This window comes from Copadichromis virginalis, unplaced genomic scaffold (assembly GCF_057382275.1).
Source record: "Copadichromis virginalis isolate Kocher_CV1m ecotype Utaka unplaced genomic scaffold, C_Virginalis_male_GT1.1 unmapped_scaffold_1, whole genome shotgun sequence".
Taxonomy (NCBI): domain Eukaryota; kingdom Metazoa; phylum Chordata; class Actinopteri; order Cichliformes; family Cichlidae; genus Copadichromis; species Copadichromis virginalis.
In genome coordinates, this window is record NW_028188589.1 from 10,671,721 (window position 1) to 10,693,410 (window position 21,690).

At 41.1% G+C, this 21,690-nt stretch overlaps 1 protein-coding gene across 1 annotated transcript in view; it reads left to right on the forward strand.

Moving 5' to 3' along the window:
• Positions 1–19,723, forward strand: part of LOC146679825 (ribonuclease inhibitor-like) — a 28,765-nt gene extending 9,042 nt beyond the window's left edge. Inside the window, exons 4-7 of the mRNA XM_085450436.1 lie at positions 6,395–6,571; positions 9,504–9,680; positions 13,391–13,564; positions 19,480–19,723. Coding sequence (XP_085306562.1) covers positions 6,395–6,571; positions 9,504–9,680; positions 13,391–13,564; positions 19,480–19,672 — 721 coding nt within the window. The 3' untranslated portion in view covers positions 19,673–19,723. The remainder of the gene's footprint in view (positions 1–6,394; positions 6,572–9,503; positions 9,681–13,390; positions 13,565–19,479) is intronic.
• The last annotated feature ends 1,967 nt before the right edge of the window (positions 19,724–21,690 follow it).

Here is a 21,690-nt window from a genome sequence, read left to right on the forward strand (position 1 = left end):
CAATCCTCTGTGAGGACTTAGACATTCAAATTTTCAAATCAGGTCCTGCACGGTTTCCCAGCCAATCATATATGTGTCCTGAGGCATTCAAATTTGCATATTGGGGCCTTCATGGCTTCTAAGCCAGCCAATCATATCTGAGGGCTGAGGAATTCAAATCCACAAATCAGGGCCTGCACAGCTTCCCAGCCAGCCAATCATGTATGTGGGCTCCAGGTATTCAAATTTGCATATTGGGGAATTCGTGGCTTCTAAGTCAACAAGTCATCCGTGTCATATATCTCTAAAAATTCATATTTTAATGATAAATTGTCAACACTTGAAGATTCCCCCATCTCTTCTGAACAAAACGGTGTAAGAATGACCGTTCTAGCTCCTACGGTTAGGAAATTATGGTCATTTGTTTGAGGGGAGTCGTCATTATGAGAAATAGACTGCAATGATCCTGTGCCTCTCTGTGCTGCGTGTGTAAAAAGAGGCACATGTTTTGGAGGGAAAGAGTGCACAGGCTCTCTGATTGGTGGATTCAAATTCACCAGCTCCCAGGCTGACCTAGAAACTCACTTCTCTCTCCCTGTGTGTATGTGAGTGTGTGTGTGTGTGTGTGTGTGTGTGTGTGTGTGTGTGTGTGTGACAGAGAGAGAGAGAGAGAGAGAGAAAGGCTTTTAATGGGATGATCTCATTCTAAGATTCAAATTCAATATATTTAGACTGGTTGACTGAATTGGATCTTGTGTGTGTGTCTCTCTGTGCATGTGTGTTTTCTTATGTGTACATATTTGTGATTGTGTGGCTGTTATAGATTTTTTTGCTGATTTTTTTCATTTAACAAGTATAGTTGAGGGACCTTCAGCATGTTCATCATTTTTTCAGCTGTCCATTTTGCTTTTCCAATTTTTCTGTTTAAGTTATTACTATTGTGCTAAATCATACTATTTCTGCTATTTTATAAGATTTGTGCCAAATACAGTATTTCTGCCAAATATAGTATTTCTGATTAATTATAGTTTTTTCTACCAAATCATAGTACAGTATTTCTGCTTTTTATAGGGTTTGTGCTAAAATATAGTATTTCTACTAAATGTAGTATTTATGCTTAATCATACTATTTTTGCTTTTTATAGGATTTTTGCATTATATAGTATTTCTGCTTTTTATAGGATTTGTGCTTAATATAGTATTTCTGCTAAATTATAGTATTTCTGCTTTTTATAGTATTTGTGATAAAACATAGTATTTGTACTAAAAGGAGTAATTATGCTTAATTATAGTATTTCTATATATTTCTGCCAGGTCCCCAGGCAGCCAATCCTCTGTGAGGACTTAGACATTCAAATTTTCAAATCAGGGCCTGCACGGCTTCCCAGCCAGCCAATCACATATGTGGTCTCAGGCATTCAAATTTGCATATTGGGGAATTCGTGGCTTCTAAGTCAACAAGTCATCCATGTCATATATCTCTAAAAATTCATATTTTAATATTAAATTGTCAACACTTGAAGATTCCCCCATCTCTTCTGAACAAAACGGTGTAAGAATGACCGTTCTAGCCCCTACGGTTAGGAAATTATGGTCATTTGTTTGAGGGGAGTCGTCACTATGAGAAATAGACTGCAAAAATCCTGTGTCTCTCTGTGCTGCTGCGTGTGTAAACAGATGCACCTGTTTTGGTGGGGAAAAGTGCACAGCCTCTCTGATTGGTGGATTCAAATTCACCAGCTCCCAGGCTGACCTAGAAACGTACTTCTCTCTCCCTGTGTGTGTGTGTGTGTGTGTGTGTGTGTGTGTGTGTGTGACAGAGAGAGAGAGAGAGAAAGGCTTTTAATGGGATGATCTCATTCTAAGATTTAAATTCAATATATTTAGACTGGTTGACTGAATTGGATCTTGTGTGTGGGTCTCTCTGTGCATGTGTGTTTCCTCATGTGTACATAATAAATTTTTTTGCAGATTTTTGTCATTTAACAAGTATATTTGAGGGACCCTCAGCATGTTCAGCATTTTTTCAGCTGTCCATTTTGCTTTTCCAATTTTTCTGTTTAACTTATTACTATTGTGCTAAATCATACTATTTCTGCTATTTTATAAGATTTGTGCTTAATATAGTATTTCTGCTTTTATAGTATTTGTGCTTAATATAGTATTTCTGCTAAATTTAGTATTTCTGATTAATTATAGTTTTTCTACTAAATCATAGTACAGTATTTCTGCTTTTTATGGGATTTGTGCTAAAACAAAGTATTTCTACTAAATGTAGTATTTGTGCTTAATCATACCATTTCTGCTTTTTATAGGATTTGTGCTTAATATAGTATTTCTGCTAAATTATAGTATTTCTGCCAAATTATAATATTTGTGCTAAAACATAGTCTCAATTTAAAATTACAATATTCATAGTTCATCACAGTGTCTCTGGTAAATCACAATATTTCTGCTCTGTTGTACTATTTTTCTAAATCATAGTGTTTCTGTAATGTTTAAGTATTTTTGGCTAAATATATTCTTTCTGTTATCTTATACTATTTCTCCTAAATTCTTGTATTTTTGAGAAGTTATCATGTTTCTGGTAAGTTACAATATTTCTGCTAAATTCTGCTATGCTATTGTATTTCTGCCAAGTATTATGTTTCCTCTAAGATATTGCAGTTCTGCTAAGTTATTCCATTTTAGCAAACTTCTTTTGCTTCTGCAAAGTTTTTACAATTTCTGCAACTTTTCAGCTTTTTCAGCTACTTTTTGCATACAGCTTCAGCTTTAAGCATCCACACTGCATTTTCGCAGGAAATGCAAATTTTTCTAGTTATCCTTTATTATTCTAGTTGCTCCGTTTCTTTGCCGCTTAACTACTCCCTCAGTTTTCAGCCGATTTTTACCATTCAAACTCTAAACTGTTCTGCTATTTCTGCTTTCGACTGCTATATCTTTTGGTACTTATTACTATTATACTTTTTAAAATATTACACTTTTTTCCTTTAATTTGTCCCATTGAAATGAATGGGAAACTTCTACAATTCTGCTAAAACTTGCTTGTCTTTGAAACTTAACTACTTCCTCATACTTTCACCTAGAAACTCCATTCAAACTTTAAAACGTTCTCAGATGATTGGGCTATTCCTGTGTGATTCAGCTTTTTCATATCTGTTACCGTTTTCATGTAATGACTCTTTAAGTTTTCAGTTACAACTTTGTGATTTTTCAGAAAATACATGTGTTGCTATGGTTGCTATGCAATTAACTCCCACTGCACACTCGTCCGTTCTGAATTTTCTCTTCATGTCTGAACAACTCCTTGCTACTCGCTCAATTTCCACTCAACTTCCACAAATTATACATCAAAACGTAGGTATTTTTGCTGGCTTTAAGACAGTGTCACTATAATTATTGTGAGAGTTACGTTTTTTTCACAATTTGCCTCGAAGTGACACATGGTCTAAAAACTCCCCATTCAAAGTCTATGGGGAGGTTGTGAAACTCAGAGCTGAAATACTGAAACTGAAGGCATTTTCAAATCGTCATATCTCCTTAACGAAGCAAAGTTAAGACATGAGGCTTGTCCCTGTATATCTTCAGACACTCCTGACACTCACAATTCAAGAATTATTTTCTCACCTATTACCGTTCTGAGATGAGTTAGACTTGTTTGAGGGGTGGAAATCTGTCCTCCTCTCATTTTTCAAATTCCGAAAATGAAGCCGTTTCTTCTCTCGTCATATCTCCGCGACGGAGATACAAAGAGCTATGTAAATCGCAGTCAAAGTACACCAAAGTCCGCTGATTCACCCAGTGCAAGAATTATGCTTCTATCCCACCTAGTTTTTGAGTTACACGACGTTTTGTAACTCCAAAAAACGGCGTTTTTCGCGTCTCACCGCGATCTAATTCTGACTCCTCATCACCCTTTTTTTCAAAGCGCCCGCCCCCTTAGAGGTGGCGCGATTGGTAATGACACCGCTCTTCAGACCAGAGGTCGTGGGTTCGATTCCACCTTGGCCCACATGTTTTTTTTTTAACTACAAATTTATACACTATCACAGACCGGTAATTCATATTGATAATTTATTACAATTCTGCAAAGTTTAATGATTTTAGCAGCTTTTCTAATATGGACCTCAGATTCTGGTTAACAGTCTATGGCAGAAATACATACAAGTACACAGCCTGATGAAGCAGACAGAAGCAGTACCTCTGATTGGTTCCGCAGTTTCACCTCTTATCAGCACAAATCTCACCCTCTTCTGCTGTTTTCACCTCTTTTCTGCTAATTTGAGCTTCTGTTCCACAGTGCACTCAGCCTCTTCTGCTGTTTTCATTAGAATTTTAAGCTTTTCCACCTTTTTTCAGTTACGTGAGAACCAGTTTGGCTCAATGAGTAGCTGAAAAATATCAGCCTCTTCTGCTGTTTTAGCAGGATTTCAGAGTTCAGCTTTTTCACTTGTTTTAAGCACAAATTTCAGTTTCTTTACCTCATTTCACAACAAAGTTCTTCCTCTTCACCTCTTTTCTGCTAATTTGAGCTGCTGCTCCACAGTGCACATTTTCCCTCTCATCATATCTTTGCTTGTGACCAGAACTCATTTGGCTCAGAGGGTAGGGCATCTGTCGTGAGACCCGGTGGCAGAGGTTCGAATCCTACCTGTGACAGCTGCTACACATGTTCACTGCTTGCATGCGCTCTGCTTTCTTGACACTCTCCAGTGTGTCATTACACATACAGCCATCTTCAGCAAGCACTTCTGCTTCTACACTTCTTTTCAACTCGGCTTTTTGCTTCTTTACCTCTTTTCAGCAGAAATTATTCCTCTTCACCTCTTTTCTGCTAATTAGAGCTCCTGCTCCACAGTGCACTTAGCCTCTTCTGCTGTTTTCATTAGAATTTTAAGCTTTTCCACCTTTTTTCAGTTACGTGAGAACCAGTTTGGCTCAGTGAGTAGCTGAAAAATATCAGCCTCTACTACTGTTTTAGCAGGATTTCAGAGTTCAGCTTTTTCACTTGTTTTAAGCACAAATTTCAGTTTCTTTACCTCATTTCACAACAAAGTTCTTCCTCTTCACCTCTTTTCTGCTAATTTGAGCTTCTGCTCCACAGTGCACATTTTCTCTCTCATCATATATTTGCTTGAGACCAGAACTCATTTGGCTCAGAGGGTAGGGCAGCTGCCGTGAGACCCGGGGGCAGAGTTTCGAATCCTACCTGTGACAGTTGCTACACATGTTCCCTGCTTGCATGCGCTCTGCTTTCTTGACACTCTCCAGTGTGTCATTACACATACAGCCATCTTCAGCAAGCACTTCTACACCTCTTTTCAACTCATCTTTTTGCTTCTTTACCTCTTTTCAGCAGAACTTCTTCTGATTCACCTCTTTTCTGCTAAATGTTTAGCCTTTTCACCTCTTATTAGCACAATACTAAGCAGCTTCTGCTAATTTCACCAGAATTGTCAGTCTCTCCACCTCTTCTTTGTAAGAATCAGTTTGGTCCAGTAAGGTGAGACGCCGCCTATAGATCAGAAAGGCCAGGTTCGAATCTCGCTCAGGGCAATGTTTTTTGTTTTTTCAACTTTTTCTGCTTTTTTCAGCAGAAATCTTCAGCGTAAGGCATCCACACAGCATTTTCGCAGGAAATGCAATTTTTTCTAGTTTTGTTTGGTTTCTGAGGAAAATGATTCAATAACTTGCTGCTAATACACAACACTTCATCATATTTCCTCAAAACCCTCTTTTGTCTGACCATTTGATCCCATTTGAATTTGCAATAAAGGATCCACAGAGTTTGGTGACAATAATGACAGTAGATGTTTGTGTGAAAGTGCTGGAAGCAAATGAGTGTGTGATGTTCTTTCAGTGTTGCACTTTGTAGACGCTCCCTGAGCACTGGTCTCACAGCCAGCTGCACATAGAGACCAGTGTTGTTAGTCCAGGTCATAAGATGACTTGTTGGAATGAAAATGAGCTTGTAGTTTGTCTGCTTTAATAATGTGACTGGAAAAAGGTGTTGGACTTCAAATATGTCCATTTCTTTCACACTTCACCTTTAAAAGTGAAACCTTGTTGTTCCTGGAAGGAAAAACACGACTTTTTCAAGTCTTTTTCCTGTTTTTATGAGAAATGTACGACTTTAATGTGAAACATTCAGTTTTTTCTCTTGTTGTGTTTGTTTGAAGCTGCTTCCTTTTTTTTTTTTAAACATTTATTTATTGTTTTTAACTGGTTTTACATGGTGCACCGTGAGCAAAAAGCTTGAAGCTGCTTCCTGTTGGCTTCAGCTGTTTGGAGTTTTCATTTTCTAAACTTCTACATTCTGAACCTTCTTCAGCTCTGAACAGATGATGAAACACTGAATGATTTCAAGCTCACACTTTGTCTAGTAAACTTACATCTTTCATTCTTTATACAGATTGTGGGGCTGTGGTTTGTCAGAGATCAGCTGTAATTATCTGGCAGCAGCACTGAAGTCCAACCCCTCCCATCTGAGCGAGCTGGACCTGAGTCACAACAAAACCCTGCAGGATTCAGGAGTGAAGCATCTGTGTGGTTTCCTGGAGAGTCCAGGATGTGGACTTGAAACTCTGAGGTCAGTCACATGTTCTAGTTGTGCTGAGATGAATATGATGTGAAAGTTGTGCTGACACTGTGGATCAGTAGGCCCACAAACCTCTATACAGGAAGTCTGGTTCTACTCTTTGTAGAACTTCTGATCCCTGATCCTCTGAGTCTGACTCAGTAAATAATGAATAATCTTCACTTCACATTTCAGTCAGTTCAGATTTCATTAGCACGTTCACTTTAGCATAATCCATTTTAATCCAAACACCTTTCTCTTTAAACTCTGTTTGTCAGTCACAGTATATCCAGTACAATCCTCTTTTTCACTGCGTCACACACATTCAGAGATCAGTGTCCTGTGTGTGCTCTCATTCACTCACACTCACTCTCATATGGCTGAAGTCTGTTTGTACACAGGCTGTCAGCTGGCCTGAGTTAGGCCTGTCTCTAAAATCATTATTTTATTACTTTTATTCTGATTCATCAAAGCCAAACTCAAACATATTTATTTTTACTGATTATGTTCTCATCAATAATTAACAGTCAGTACATTCAGATATGAATCATAATTCAGTGTTTAACATATTATCACAGATGGACTGCACAGGAGATCTCCTTTATGAAGAAACTGTGAAAGTTTGTCCAACAGTGGGAAACATTTCAGAGAACATCTCAGAGAATATCTGTGAAGCAGAAACTAAACATAATAATAGAAGAAAAGCCAAATAATGATTCAAATCCTGCTCTGAGACTATCAGTGTAAAGGCTTCCAAAGACTGCTCACCTCTCAGACTTACTTACTGTCATGGTCCTGGGTCGGTGACCCAGCGCTTTTAGTTTGTTATCATTTTCTAGATGATGATTGTTTAAGTTCTGTGTTATTTTTGATCTGCCTCTGAGTCTGCGTCTGAATCTGTCTGTTTAGTTCAATGTCTTGTCTGGTTCCATGTATCTGAGTTTCCTGTTTTATTGTGAAGGTCCGTGTCGTATGTGAGTGTGATCAGTTTACGTTTCCCCTGTCCCGTCAGCCCAGATTCCTCCCAGCTGTGTTGCCCTCCTGTCTCTCATCCCCTGATTACTGGTGTGTGTATTTAAGCCCTGTGTGTTCTCCTGCCTGTTGCCGGTTTGTCTGTGTAACTCCGCGTCAGTCTGTGTTCCTCGGTGTCCTGCTCGTCTCTCTGCCTCTCTTCCCTTTTTTGTTTCATCTCAGGTTTGTCATTTAGCTTTCCCAGTTCAGGTCTTTAGTTTTGTCTTCCCTCTTGCCTGTTTTGCCTTCTCACCACTGTGTAAATAAACTCACCGGCATCTCATCCACTGCCTGCATCTTGGGTCCTTCTTCTAACTCCACACGGCTCGCCTCGGCAGCCGTGACACTTAAAGATGCTGGTGCTGTCCACAGATCAGCTGACCTGCTGGGTCTCCATGATCAGCTTTGTTTCTTGGAGATAAAGGCTGAAGCCTTTAGAGCTTCAGTTCTCCAGAGCAGCAGGATGTCTGAGGTCCGCAGAAACACAAAAACACAGCAGCTAAAAATAGTTGTTCAAAGAAAATGAGGTGGGAGCTGCTGATTCCTGAGCTTTGATACTGGATTAGCTTCAGTAGTTATTCCAATCACTGCTGTAGGAGCTACATTTAGTCACAGCTGACTGTCTTCTTTGAACAATCACAATGACTACTGTTGTAAAAACAAGCACACAAAGACCCAATGAGAGTGAAGAACAGGATAAAGAGCTCCTGTGATGGTGGTAAAGAAATGAGCAGCAGACGGCCGTCTACATGTTGTAGTGGTTTACAGTCACCAGGGGGCGCCGTCACGGCCACGCAGTCAGTGGGCTGCTCTGCTTGTGCTGTTGTTGGTGAAGCTGAAGTGAAAGCGAATGTTAAAACAATGAAAAGTGTCCACTGCAGCCTCCATCTGAGCTTGTCATGTTCTTCTTCTTTGATCCTTTGTGTTTGTGCTGAACGCTGCTGTCGCTCTCTTCCCTGTTCTGGAAGAGGGAAGAGAGCAGGGATACTCAAAGCTTTCCAGTTTTCAGACCAAGTGCGCACTCATACTAATCAGCGTCGTCCACACTGAGCTTTGTTGTGAGCACGTGGACTCGTCTGCAGAACATTTCCAGTACAATAACCAGCTGTGCATGCGCCCCAAGCAGCAGCTTCAAGCTCACCTCAAAGAAGTTTAACAGGAAGGACGACTCATCCATCATGCGTCCAGCTGTGACCGTGTCCACAGCAGAGTGTCACCGCGGCTTAATGCTAACATGCACACATGAAGCTAATACCACCACGAGCAGCTGCTCAGTGGATTTGGAGGAGAAATGTCTGCAGCTTCTCACAGGCAGTACGCAGAATGTGGATCTCCACAAAGACTGTGGAGAGCTCGTCCCAGACTCAAAATCAACACTTGTCTGCTCAAAACTTCTCACACGTTCCCGTCACAAGTGTCTTCTAAGTGAAGTTACCAGGTTCAGGTCCAGCTCTGTTTATCTGGAGCTGCAGTAAATGATCCATCCTCACAAAGTAACACAGACACCAGATATGCAAACACAGCATCATACAACACAACCAAGAGATCCAAAGAATTATCTCTGTATTTCTGTGGCTGATGCTGCTGGAACGAAGCTGTTTGAAACCTTGTTGTTCTGCACTTTGGGACCTGAAGAGGAACCTGAACCTCTATGCAGAGGGTTCAACTCTGAGGATTCCTGTTCAGTTTTTTTTTTATTTCACACGGCAAAACTTGTACATTTATCATAAAGTTGTCAACTTCAATGTGAAAAATTCATTTTTTTCTCTTGTTTGTTTGAAGCTGCTTCCTGTTGGCTTCAGCTGTTTGGAGTTTCCATTTTCTAAACTTCTACATTCTGAACCACCTTCAGCTCTGAACAGATGATGAAACACTGAATGATTTCAAGCTCACACTTTGTCTAATAAACTTACATCTTTCATTTTTTATTCAGATTGAAGGACTGTGGTTTGTCAGAGATCAGCTGTGATTATCTGGCAGCAGCACTGAAGTCCAACCCCTCCCATCTGAGAGAGCTGGACCTGAGTAACAATAACAACCTGCAGGATCCAGGAGTGAAGCATCTGTGTGGTTTCCTGGAGAGTCCAGGATGTGGACTTGAAACTCTGGGGTCAGTCAGCATGTTTTAGTTGTGCTGAGATGAATATGATGTGAAAGTTGTGCTGACACTGTGGATCAGTAGGCCCACACACCTCTATACAGGAAGTCTGGTTCTACTCTTTGTAGAACTTCTGATCCCTGATCCTCTGAGTCTGACTCAGTAGATAATGCAGAGTTCTGAGCTGATGTGGGTGAGAGGACTCAGGCAGCCTGACAGAGTTGATGTCCAGGTCTTCCCTGCTTGTCCTGATACAAATAAACATGAGTATCAGATCTCATCAGTCACACCTGTTAGTGCAGCTCTACTCTAGATTGTACTGCTTGTTAAACTAGGATGATTTTAGAAGCCTGGACCGCAGACTCCAAGGGAAGATATGACTTGGAAAGACTAAACCAACCTATTAGAGGTGTTTGCACTAACATACAGTGGGGCAAAAAAGTATTTAGTCAGCCACCGATTGTGCAAGTTCCCCCACTTAAAATGATGACAGAGGTCAGTAATTTGCACCAGAGGTACACTTCAACTGTGAGAGACAGAATGTGAAAAAAAAATCCATGAATCCACATGGTAGGATTTGTAAAGAATTTATTCGTAAATCAGGGTGGAAAATAAGTATTTGGTCAATAACAAAAATACAACTCAATACTTTGTAACATAACCTTTGTTGGCAATAACAGAGGTCAAATGTTTACTATAGGTCTTTACCAGGTTTGCACACACAGTAGCTGGTATTTTGGCCCATTCCTCCATTCTCGAGAGCAGTGATGTTTTGGGGCTGTCGCCGAGCAACACGGACTTTCAACTCCCGCCACAGATTTTCTATGGGGTTGAGGTCTGGAGACTGGCTAGGCCACTTCAGGGCTTTCAAATGCTTCTTACGGAGCCACTCCTTTGTTGCCCGGGCGGTGTGTTTTGGATCATTGTCATGTTGGAAGACCCAGCCTCGTTTCATCTTCAAAGTTCTCACTGATGGAAGGAGGTTTTGGCTCAAAATATCACGATACATGGCCCCATTCATTCTGTCCTTAACACGGATCAGTCGTCCTGTCCCCTTGGCAGAAAAACAGCCCCATAGCATAATGTTTCCACCCCCATGCTTCACAGTAGGTATGGTGTTCTTGGGATGCAACTCAGTATTCTTCTTCCTCCAAACACGACGAGTTGAGTTTATACCAAAAAGTTCTACTTTGGTTTCATCTGACCACATGACATTCTCCCAATCCTCTGCTGTATCATCCATGTGCTCTCTGGCAAACTTCAGATGGGCCTGGACATGCACTGGCTTCAGCAGCGGAACACGTCTGGCACTGCGGGATTTGATTCCCTGCCGTTGTAGTGTGTTACTGATGGTGACCTTTGTTACTTTGGTCCCAGCTCTCTGCAGGTCATTCACCAGGTCCCCCCGTGTGGTTCTGGGATCTTTGCTCACCGTTCTCATGATCATTTTGACCCCACGGGATGAGATCTTGCGTGGAGCCCCAGATCGAGGGAGATTATCAGTGGTCTTGTATGTCTTCCATTTTCTGATGATTGCTCCCACAGTTGATTTTTTCACACCAAGCTGCTTGCCTATTGTAGATTCACTCTTCCCAGTCTGGTGCAGGTCTACAATACTTTTCCTGGTGTCCTTCGAAAGCTCTTTGGTCTTGGCCATGGCGGAGTTTGGAGTCTGACTGTTTGAGGCTGTGGACAGGTGTCTTTTATACAGATGATGAGTTCAAACAGGTGCCATTCATACAGGTAACGAGTGGGGGACAGAAAAGCTTCTTACAGAAGACGTTACAGGTCTGTGAGAGCCAGAGATTTTCCTTGTTTGAGGTGACCAAATACTTATTTTCCACCCTGATTTACGAATAAATTCTTTACAAATCCTACCATGTGAATTCATGGATTTTTTTTTCACATTCTGTCTCTCACAGTTGAAGTGTACCTCTGGTGCAAATTACTGACCTCTGTCATCATTTTAAGTGGGGGAACTTGCACAATCGGTGGCTGACTAAATACTTTTTTGCCCCACTGTAGATAAATACTCAGATTTACACGTTTAGTGTCTCACAAAGGGTTGAAAAGTGAATGTGCACAGAGAGGTTGGTGGTGAGACGGGCACTTCCAGCACTGTAGATGTGTTCCAGCTCAGTGTTCGTGGAAATAATCCGGAGAGCAGGATTCCTTGATGAATGTCACATCTTCTTAAAGTTATAATCCACAGGGAAAACTGTTAAACTGTCGATCTGATATCTACTCAACCAATCAGGTGTTTACATCCCCTTCACTGATCTTCAGCCTCACCTTATCATCACCCCCCCTCTCTCTCTTTTACATCTGAATTATCTTCACTTCACATTTCAGTCAGTTCAGATTTCATTAGCACGTTCACTTTAGCATAATCCATTTTAATCCAAACACCTTTCTCTTTAAACTCTGTTTGTCAGTCACAGTATATCCAGTACAATCCTCTTTTTCACTGCGTCACACACATTCAGAGATCAGAGTGTCCTGTGTGTGCTCTCATTCACTCACACACACTCTTATATGGCTGAAGTCTGTTTGTACACAGGCTAATCTGGGACTCTCCACTATTTGACCCTTGAAATAAAGAAGCTTCTTGGATGAGAGGTGAAAGGTGAAACGTCTTCAAGAAACTTTAAGAAGTCCAGATGCCTTTTTTTCTAAGCTCTTTAGATAACTGCGAACCTTCACAGAAACCTCATCAGTGGGACTCTCAGAGCTACCGGCCCTTTGCTACAATCACAAAGATCTTCATTGAAATCAATGATATCAAAGCTGGAATTATATGAGTCCAAGTCTTCTGCTGATTCAGCATCACATTCATCTTTGGTCCTTGTTCTGCATCCCCACCATGGACTTCATTCCTTTCCAAGCCAGCCTTGAGTGTCCTTTATTCAGCTCATCCTCTGTTTTACTTTTACACCTGATTTTAGCTGCTTTATCTCTCTTTCAACAAGTTTCTGTGCCTCGATCTTTTTCTTCTCTCCCTCATAACAAGACAGCTTCTTCTGACTGAGAACATGTTGGAGTGATTTACTAATCAAGGGCTGATTTTTGGGGAAAATAGTTCCTGTTTTCAAAGTAATCTCCATTTTTCCCAGAAAGAAATGTAAGTAGAAATCGATGATCTAAGTGAGAACATGAGCCTTTAAAAAGGCTCTTCTGAGGCTGCTGCCAGTGGTCAAAGCCTCCAACAAAGCTCTGTAAGTACATATGTGATCATAGCTTTAGCTTTTAAATGTTTATTCTAGTTAACACAGATCAGGTAGAACAACTCAAATAAAATATCAAAAATATTAAGTGGTCATCGGTACTCAGTTTGTTCAATACTGAATACAATGGAGCACAAATTGTCCACGTTTCTGAAATATTTCTGGGTGTAACTGTCACCAAAGTGCAATTTAGACCTGGCCTGTGGTTGTTATCTAAGTGATAATCATCAATTCTACTAAAACAAATACAAAATAAAGAAGTTTGACACATTCTGTTGATATCAAAAGCACACTGAACAATTCAGTGTTGTTTTACTGCTGTTCTCTCTTCACTTCTTCTCCTCTGATTCTCTCCACTGATTCTCTCCACATGTTGCTCTGCATCAGTGCTCAGTTTCCTGACAAAAACAAGATGAAATATTGCTAAATATAATAGTATCTCATTACGCTTCAACATAAGTGTTTTATTTTTGTAATTGTTTATCTGTTATTTTTCAGACTGAGTCACTGTGACCTGTCAGAGAGAAGCTGTGAAGCTCTGGCCTCAGGTCTCAGCTCTCAGACCTCTAATCTGAGACAGCTGGACCTGAGTAACATCAACCTGAAGGATTCAGGCGTGAAGCTTCTGTCTGAAGGACTGAAGAGTCCACACTGTACACTGGAAACTCTCAGGTGAGATCAAGCATTTTTCTTTCATCAACTGACAGAATTAGCAGATTAATAATAAGGCAGTCCTCTAATAAGAGGAGAAGTGGAGGTGTTTTGAAGGGCAACGTACTCTTATGTTAACAAGACAGGAAGTAGTTCCTGGGAACTGCTTCCTTTGTTATTGTCTAAGTACACTCAACAAAAATATAAATGCAACACCTTTGTTACTGCTCCCATTCCCCATGGGATGGACGTAGAGACCTAAAATTGAGAGCATACTCACCGGACATGTCACCCATTGAGCATGTTCGGGATGTGCTTGACCGGCGTATACGACAGCGTGTACCAGTTCCCACGAATATCCAACAACCTCGCACAGCCATTGAAGTGGAGTGGACCAACATTCCACAGGCCACAATTGACAATCTGATAGACTCCATGCGACGATGTGTTGCACTGCATGAGGCAAATGGTGGTCACACCAGATACTGACCGGTTCTGGGTCCCCAGACCCCCAATAGCGCAAAAAACTGCACATTCCAGGGTGGCCTTTTGTTGTGGGCAGTCTGAGGTACACCTGTGCACTACTCATGATGTCAGATCAGCATCCTGATGTGGCACACCTGTGAGGTGGGATGGATTATCTCAATATAGCAGATGTGCCCACTACCACACATTTGGACTGATTTGTGACCACTGTTTGGGAGGGATGGTTATATTGTGTATCTGGAATGAATTTTAGGTCTCTACGTCCATCCCATGGGGAATGGGTGCAGTAACAAAGGTGTTGCGTTTATATTTTTGTTCAGTGTAGAAACATGATGGTGAAACAGTGATGAGTTTGCAGAGGTGGATCCACAGCACACAACACAACAATGCTGTTGGGTGCTGAAAGCAGACTTCTCACAGATTCTGAGACTGCAGGTTTCATCACTGTCCAACCAAAATTCACTGAACCAGCAGTAAATGAACGTCCAAAACGACGCTTCATGTTTAAAAAACAGATGATCAGGGGGATTTGTGTTTACATCTTTTTTGTGTGATCTGTTCACCTGCTGTTTCAGCTGTTTGGTGGTTGTTGAGATGGTTTTGTGAACTTTTAGCTGAGATTCTGACGTTTCTGTAGATACCACACATGTCTAATTACTTTGTACAGCATGAATGGCCATAACGAGGTTTTTAACAGTAAGAAAAGTTGTAAAACTTCAGAAAATATAGTTAAAAGTCCAAAACCTTCTACGTCTGGTGGCTTGTGGTAAGGAGCAGATCAAACGAGTAAAGAATTACGTTATAATTATAAATGGCTTCAACAGCACATTCAGGTCTGTGAGACTCATTCAGACACTGAGCCGTGGCTCTGTGCTACATGCACATATTTCTGCATCTCTGCCATTCAGACACACTTTATATATAGTTTATTTTATGTAGTATTCAATACTGAACTGTACATTTAGTCTTTTTAAAGGCAGCAAGTTTTATTCAGTGTTTTCATAAAAGCCTTATTTCTATCCATTTACTGCTATTAGGAAGAACACGTGAGGTTTAAGACCTGGACCAGTTTGAAACCTTTTGTCCTCCACAGTGGAAAATGGGTGGAAATAAAAATGGGTCTCACTTTAGCCAGCTCCTAATTTTATCAGTTCTGCTCTCAGCGTCTCCTGTATATCTCCTGTATAAATGTTGCACTCAGCTTTGTGGTCTCCAATATCACTGAAATGCAGCCAGATGCTGCTCATTTTGCCTTTTCACTCTTTCCTGACACGCTTGCATTTCAGTACAGCTCCCATTTCTCTGTGTACTGGTCTCTACCACTACCCTTGCTGTCTATGGGACATTTCCGTCTTCTTTCACATAATGGTATGATCCCAGTCTGTCTCTTAAAGTGTTTGGCCACATGGTTTGCTCATCAGAATAACATCTCAGCCGTGCTCACATTGATTATCAGCAAGCCTGAAAATTCATCAATATTTGACATATGAAATTATGTCAAGGGCTGGATTTGGCCCACGGGCCATATGTTTGACACCCCTGGTTTACACAGTTTGGTATTCAATGTACAAGTGAGCTAGCTCTCAGCTAACTAGCAGACAAGCTAACTGCTGGGACTGCGTCTTTCTAACAAGAGCGTCAGACACTCAGACTGGTTTCCTTTGTGGATGATGATGTGTTCTCACACAGATCCTTCATGCTGATGCTGCCATCCACCCACTGCTCCTGGATTCCTCATCATCATCTCCATCAGCCCTCACAATACTCCACCTTCTTCAGCTTCATGTTCAGCAGCCTGGATGGACAGTAATTCTTTCCATGGGTTATGGTGGGACATTGAGAGCTGAAGTCAAACAGCAGTGAGAATGAAAGACTGATTCATTTCTATTTAGTCTTGTGATGTGCAGCTTTGTTCAGAGCATTAAGGCCCAGCAAAGATTACTGAGGTCATAGAGTCCTGATGAAACCTGTGTGCTTATAGAAACTGAGACCAGATGAACCAGAATAGAAGGACATTAAAATGAAGTGTCAGCTACACAAAGGCAAAGCTATTCAGTTGTTGCTGTGAGTTATTTAAATGGAGGATGGAGTCAGACTTTAAGCTGCTGGACTCAGTCACTATATCCTGTTGTCCTCATAGAACCTGGACACACAGACTCACCTGTGACACAGTGACACACAGTGTGGGCTACACACACATTAGAAAGTGGATCAGTCACACTTGTGCAATCATTTGTTGTGCTGGGAAACCATGAACACTTTGAATCACATTAATGGCTTTGTTACAGCAACATTCAATCATGAGTTCAAAAGTAGTGCATTGTGTACTTATTTTAATAGTACTGCAGTATGAGAAGTGCAACATTCAGTGTGCAGAAACAGATCAGGTGCTTTCTAACAGCAGTGTTCCCTTTAACACAGCAGCAGTTCAAATATTTCTGTCAGTCTGAGCTGAAACATGAATCTAATCAAATATCAAATCAAAGTTCTTTGCCTCTGCCAGGACGTTAACATTTGATCTAGTTTTTTACAAAGTTCCCTCAGCGTCCAGAGCCACCAACATACCTTTGATCAACAGCAAGTGAACATTTATAAATGTGTGTTTGCAGAACAGGAAGCAGCAGAACTATTGTTCTGTTATCAGGCAGCAGCACAAACGCTCATCAGCTCATTTACTGTGCAGGACTTTGAGTGTGTGAAGTGTGTGTTTGTGCTGGATTTCCTTTGGAGAATCTCAGTCAGAAACCAGACAAAGAAAAACTCTTTCAACAGTCCAGGTTGAGTTGACAACATGAACTGCATTTATCTTCCTCTGACTGACATGTTCTTCCTCCTCTGCACCGAGCCAGCTGCTAAGACTCACAAGCTCATTGACATTTTCTGATGATAAAGAAACTCTCTTCTTCTGCACAATATGAGCAGCAACAGAGAAGAAGCTTTCACAGGTACAGATGTTGCAGCTGTGGCCAAGTACATGTGCTGCATGTTGGAGCAGCACTCTAATGGACAGGCCTCTGTACTGATGGTGGGCTCTGCTCTGTATCCACCACACTGTTCTCAGCTGAGTCTTCCTCCTGTTCACACTCTGATGAAGCACCAACAGGGCCAACTTCTTCTCTGGTGGCTCGGATGTTGTTGCTTCCACAGGTTTCCCTCCAACAACCCTCTGTTCCTGCAGTAAGTTCAGTAAGATCTGGGTAAACACTTGAGCTCCTTGAATCTGGCTCCAGCAGCAGTTTTCACATATACAATGTTGGCATTTTGCTTGCGTGTCTCAAGGTCTGTTCTGAATGTAGACTTGAATTTGACCACGTAGGCGGGGTCATCATCTGAGCTCTCCATCACCTGAGAGAGATGACAAAACACAGAATCACAGAGCATGAAACCAACGTTTCTCCTCCCAGAAGTTCAGTCACAGACCTGCAACAGAAACAAGAGTCAAAGATTCAAATGACGCAGAGCTTTCATTTACTTATATCCACAAACATGTCCTCTACATATTCATGCTGTATTTACACACACATACAGAGGCTGTTTGTCTCTCACACACAGACAGGACACTGAGAAATACATCATGTTAAATATACCTGCAGGCTTCCAGCTGTGCACTTTGTCCCTGTCAGCTGTGATTGCCATGGCAACCTTGGTGTTGTGCGCGATGCAGGGACGTGTTCAAAGGCAGACGTCTGGCAGCAGCATCATATTTGATGCACTATCTGTACTGAGTGTGCTGACTTTATTTCAAATGTCCCACTGCTGTGCAACATGAATCACATGTTCTGCACGTTTCTGTAACTCCCAGGTAACCATGGTTACACAGCCACGCCCAGTAGTCTCCAGAGAGACCAACAGCTGGTTCATGTTGTAACACCGTGGCTTTCGTAGTCTCTCCTTTTTCTACAGCTCATGTGTTCTTCTTGTGATGCTGCGTCTTGAGGCTCATACATGCCGTCATTTGTTGATCCTAAGAACGTTCCTCAGACCGACTTCTTCAACAACAGATAACTTTAGTTGTATCAACACTGCCTCCTGGAACAGTTTAAAATGAACATGTCAAAGATCTGTACCTGTCTCCATGTTTCTGTCCCCGCCCCTTTCTTTCTGTCCTGGGTCATGTGAGCGCTGCAGTAGTATTAGGCCCACCCTCAATGCTCCCATTGGCTGAGACGCATAATGACGCCCATTTCAAGCCAGCACTGATCAACATCCCTCCTGTGACCCATGGCTTTTATATTCAGAGCCAGTGAGCACTTTCACAATAATCATGATTTTAAAAACTGTGATTAAAATAATTGCTGACGTTAATCAGTTAATGAGTTAACGAGATAATAACAGGTTAAGTTGCCCTAATAATTAGACTTTGGTGACAAACTGATGTGATCTCCATGTTTCCTTTGTTGGACTGTGGGCGAGTGTCAGAACTGAATGTACTGAGTAACATGTAGAGTTTAAACATGTGTCAGTTCCAGTTTTAGAGCTCTAAAGTGCAGCTATCATGTTAGGAATATGTTAGGAATAGACAGGAACACTGAGCACACTGAGGTCAAATCTTTATTTTACCACTCGCTGCATTCTTGATGTTCATGAATTCAGCAGCTTCATGATTGTCTGCAGCATTAATCTCATATTTCCATTAAAGTGTTGAATTTGACTGTTTGATGTTCTTTATGATCTCTGGCACCAGTTCATCTGTAGGCTGAGCTCAGTCCATCCATTTAGTGAAATGATGTTTAAAGGTCTCCTTGTTCTGTGAGCGTGCACAGATCCTGAAGCAGAAAGCCTGGGTTACAGAGAAATGATCATCACTGTGATGATGCTCATCATCTCTGACTGGGATTTGAGGTTTTGTCAAAGCAGCAAAGAAAGCCTGGCTATGTTGGACTGGGTGTGGAAGCAGCTCCCAGTTTGAGGTCCGGAGACAGACGCCCTCTCTACTTTGAAGATCAGCTTCAAACTTTCCTTTTTGATAAAGCTTATAGTTCGAGCTGGATCAGGTGACCCTGAACCATCCCTTAGTTATGCTGCTATAGGCTCAGGCTGTTGGTGGACTTCCCATGATGCTCTGCTTTCTTCTCCCCTCTTTTCACTCCTGATGCTTTTATATGTCACTACTGCGTGTCCTTAACTTTTGTCTCTCTGTTTTGTTCTTGTCTCTCTGAGCTCATCTCTTCTCTTTCCCCTCACCCTGCAACCAGTCATGGTAGATGCTCCTCCTGGAGCCTGTTTTCACTGGGAGGATCTTTGTGTCAAAGGGAGTTCTTCTTCCCACCATCACCAAGTGCTGCTCACAGTGGAGGCTCTTACTTTACACTGTTAAACAGCTTCAGATGACTGTTGTTGTCTGTTGGGTATTGTCACTTATAAATAAAGTTACAATGGATGGATAGATGTTATTGTGACAAAGATAAAACAACTGTTGACAGATAGATTGTTGTTTTGTGTGTCTGCAGTCTGTCAGGCTGTCTGATCACAGAGGAAGGTTGTACTTCTCTGGCCTCAGCTCTGAGCTCCAACCCCTCCCATCTGAGAGAGCTGGACCTGAGCTACAATCATCCAGGTTTCTCAGGAATGAAGCTGCTCTCGGCTGGACTGAAGGATCCAGGCTGGAGGCTGGACACTCTCAGGTATGGAGAGAAAATCTGATAGAGGAGGAAGAGCTGGAAACATTTCCCGTGTCTTTCACTCACTTCCTGTTTGTTTCCTGCAGATGACACATGAACAATCACACATGCAGGAATATTTTCAGGGACAGACACACTAGTCTAGCTGGATAGTTCATGGATATTTATGTAGGGGTCTCCAAGGAGTCTGTTTGCAGGAACATTTAGGTCACAGGTGTACCTGATATAGATACCAGTGTACCTAATAAAGTGTCAGCTAACATTTGGAAATGGAAGCTTAAATAATGACAAACTGTACATTCACAGCTGAATTCACAATAAATTTGTTCTCAAGTGCACATTTTTCTGTTATTGTTCTCAAACAACAGAATGAGAATGAAATATTGATTCTAACAGGGCCCATAAGCAGCATTAGCTTATCAGAGTTTCCATCATGGTCACACAAATCCTTAGCAGAGAAAAGTGGCCTACTTAGCAATAGCTGCTCAAGTTGTATAAAGAAAGGGAAAACAGTATTAGCATTAGCTGCTAATGTCAGCTTACTTAGCATAAACTCTTCACATCTTTATAATGCAAGGGAAAGGAGTCACTCATGGAAGCCTATTTAGCATTAACGTCTCACATCATTATAACACAAGAGAAAAGCGTATTAGCATAAGCTACTAATGCTTATTCACCTCAAATTAGCTTTAGCTGCTAATGGTAGCCTACTTAGCATTAACTCCTCACTAATATAATGCTAATTCACATCAAATTAGCATTAGCTGCTCATATTGTTATAAGGAAAGAGAAAACGGTATTAGCATTAGCTACTAATAATTATTCAGCCCTAATTAGAATAAGCCTCTAAAAGCAGCCTACTTAGCATTAACTCCTCACATCGTTGTTACCCAACGGAAAAGAGTATTAGTATTAGCTACTATCATTTTTAATAAGTAAGAGAAAACAGTGTTAGCATTATTGAATAATGCTAATTCACACTGAATTAGAATTAGCTATTTACAAGAGCGTACTTAGAATTAGCCGCTCAGATTGTTAAAAAGTAAGGGAAAACAGTATTAGTATTAGCACATAATGCTAATTCACGTCAAAGTAGCATTAGTTAATAATGGCAGCCTACTTAGCATTAACTGCTCACTAATATAATGCTAATTCACATCAAATTAGCATTAGCTGCTGTTAAGGTTCAAAAATTGAGGAAGGAGAGTACAAACCACCCATGGTCCAGAAGCTCTTGGTCAAACAATGATTTTAATGAATACACACGTGTGGGAAGAACAGGAATTGGTCTTCGACTTACTCAAAGCATACACAGATTTTTATAGCATCAGGGTTTGAATTACTGACGCCCCTTCATACGTCACAAACACATTTTATACATACGTCAAATCAAAACCACCATGACTTTTAACACAGTTTAAAAAGAACATCGTCTTCCATCTTCATAACAGGTGCATCCTGTCACTGCCGGATGCTCGCTTGTCATCTTGACACCTCAGCAGCAGTTCGGCGACAAACTGCTTTTTGCAACCCCAAGCAAAACATAATTAAACTTTCCCCTCTAAATGATTCTCTCTAACTGAGTGTGTGTGTGTCTGTGTCTGTGTGCTAACCACAATTGCACCCTGTTTCACCTCGCCGACTAGCTCCTGACCTCTAACCAGACAGAGAGACAGAAACCACTCTCGTATATGTAATAACTGAACTGAAACTATGGATATATCATCTACTTAAAATAAATGTTTTAATCAAGAACCTCTAACGAAACCTTAATATAAAAATATAAAAGTATAGCAGAATCTTCTGAATAACCTAGCAATTAAAATAGCCTCGTCTAGCCTGCTCCTCAGAATAACCTAAGAGTCTGCTTTCACTTCTGCAAACTCTCTGCAACTTCCTGTCAGCCTGCAACTTAGTCTTTCTGAAAGACACACACTGTTTAAACCTCTGAATGCACTATCAATGCTGCAGCTTATATTTTTAATGCAATGGTAATGATGACAATTATTTAACAATAGCAGTAAAATAATTTCCCTGCTC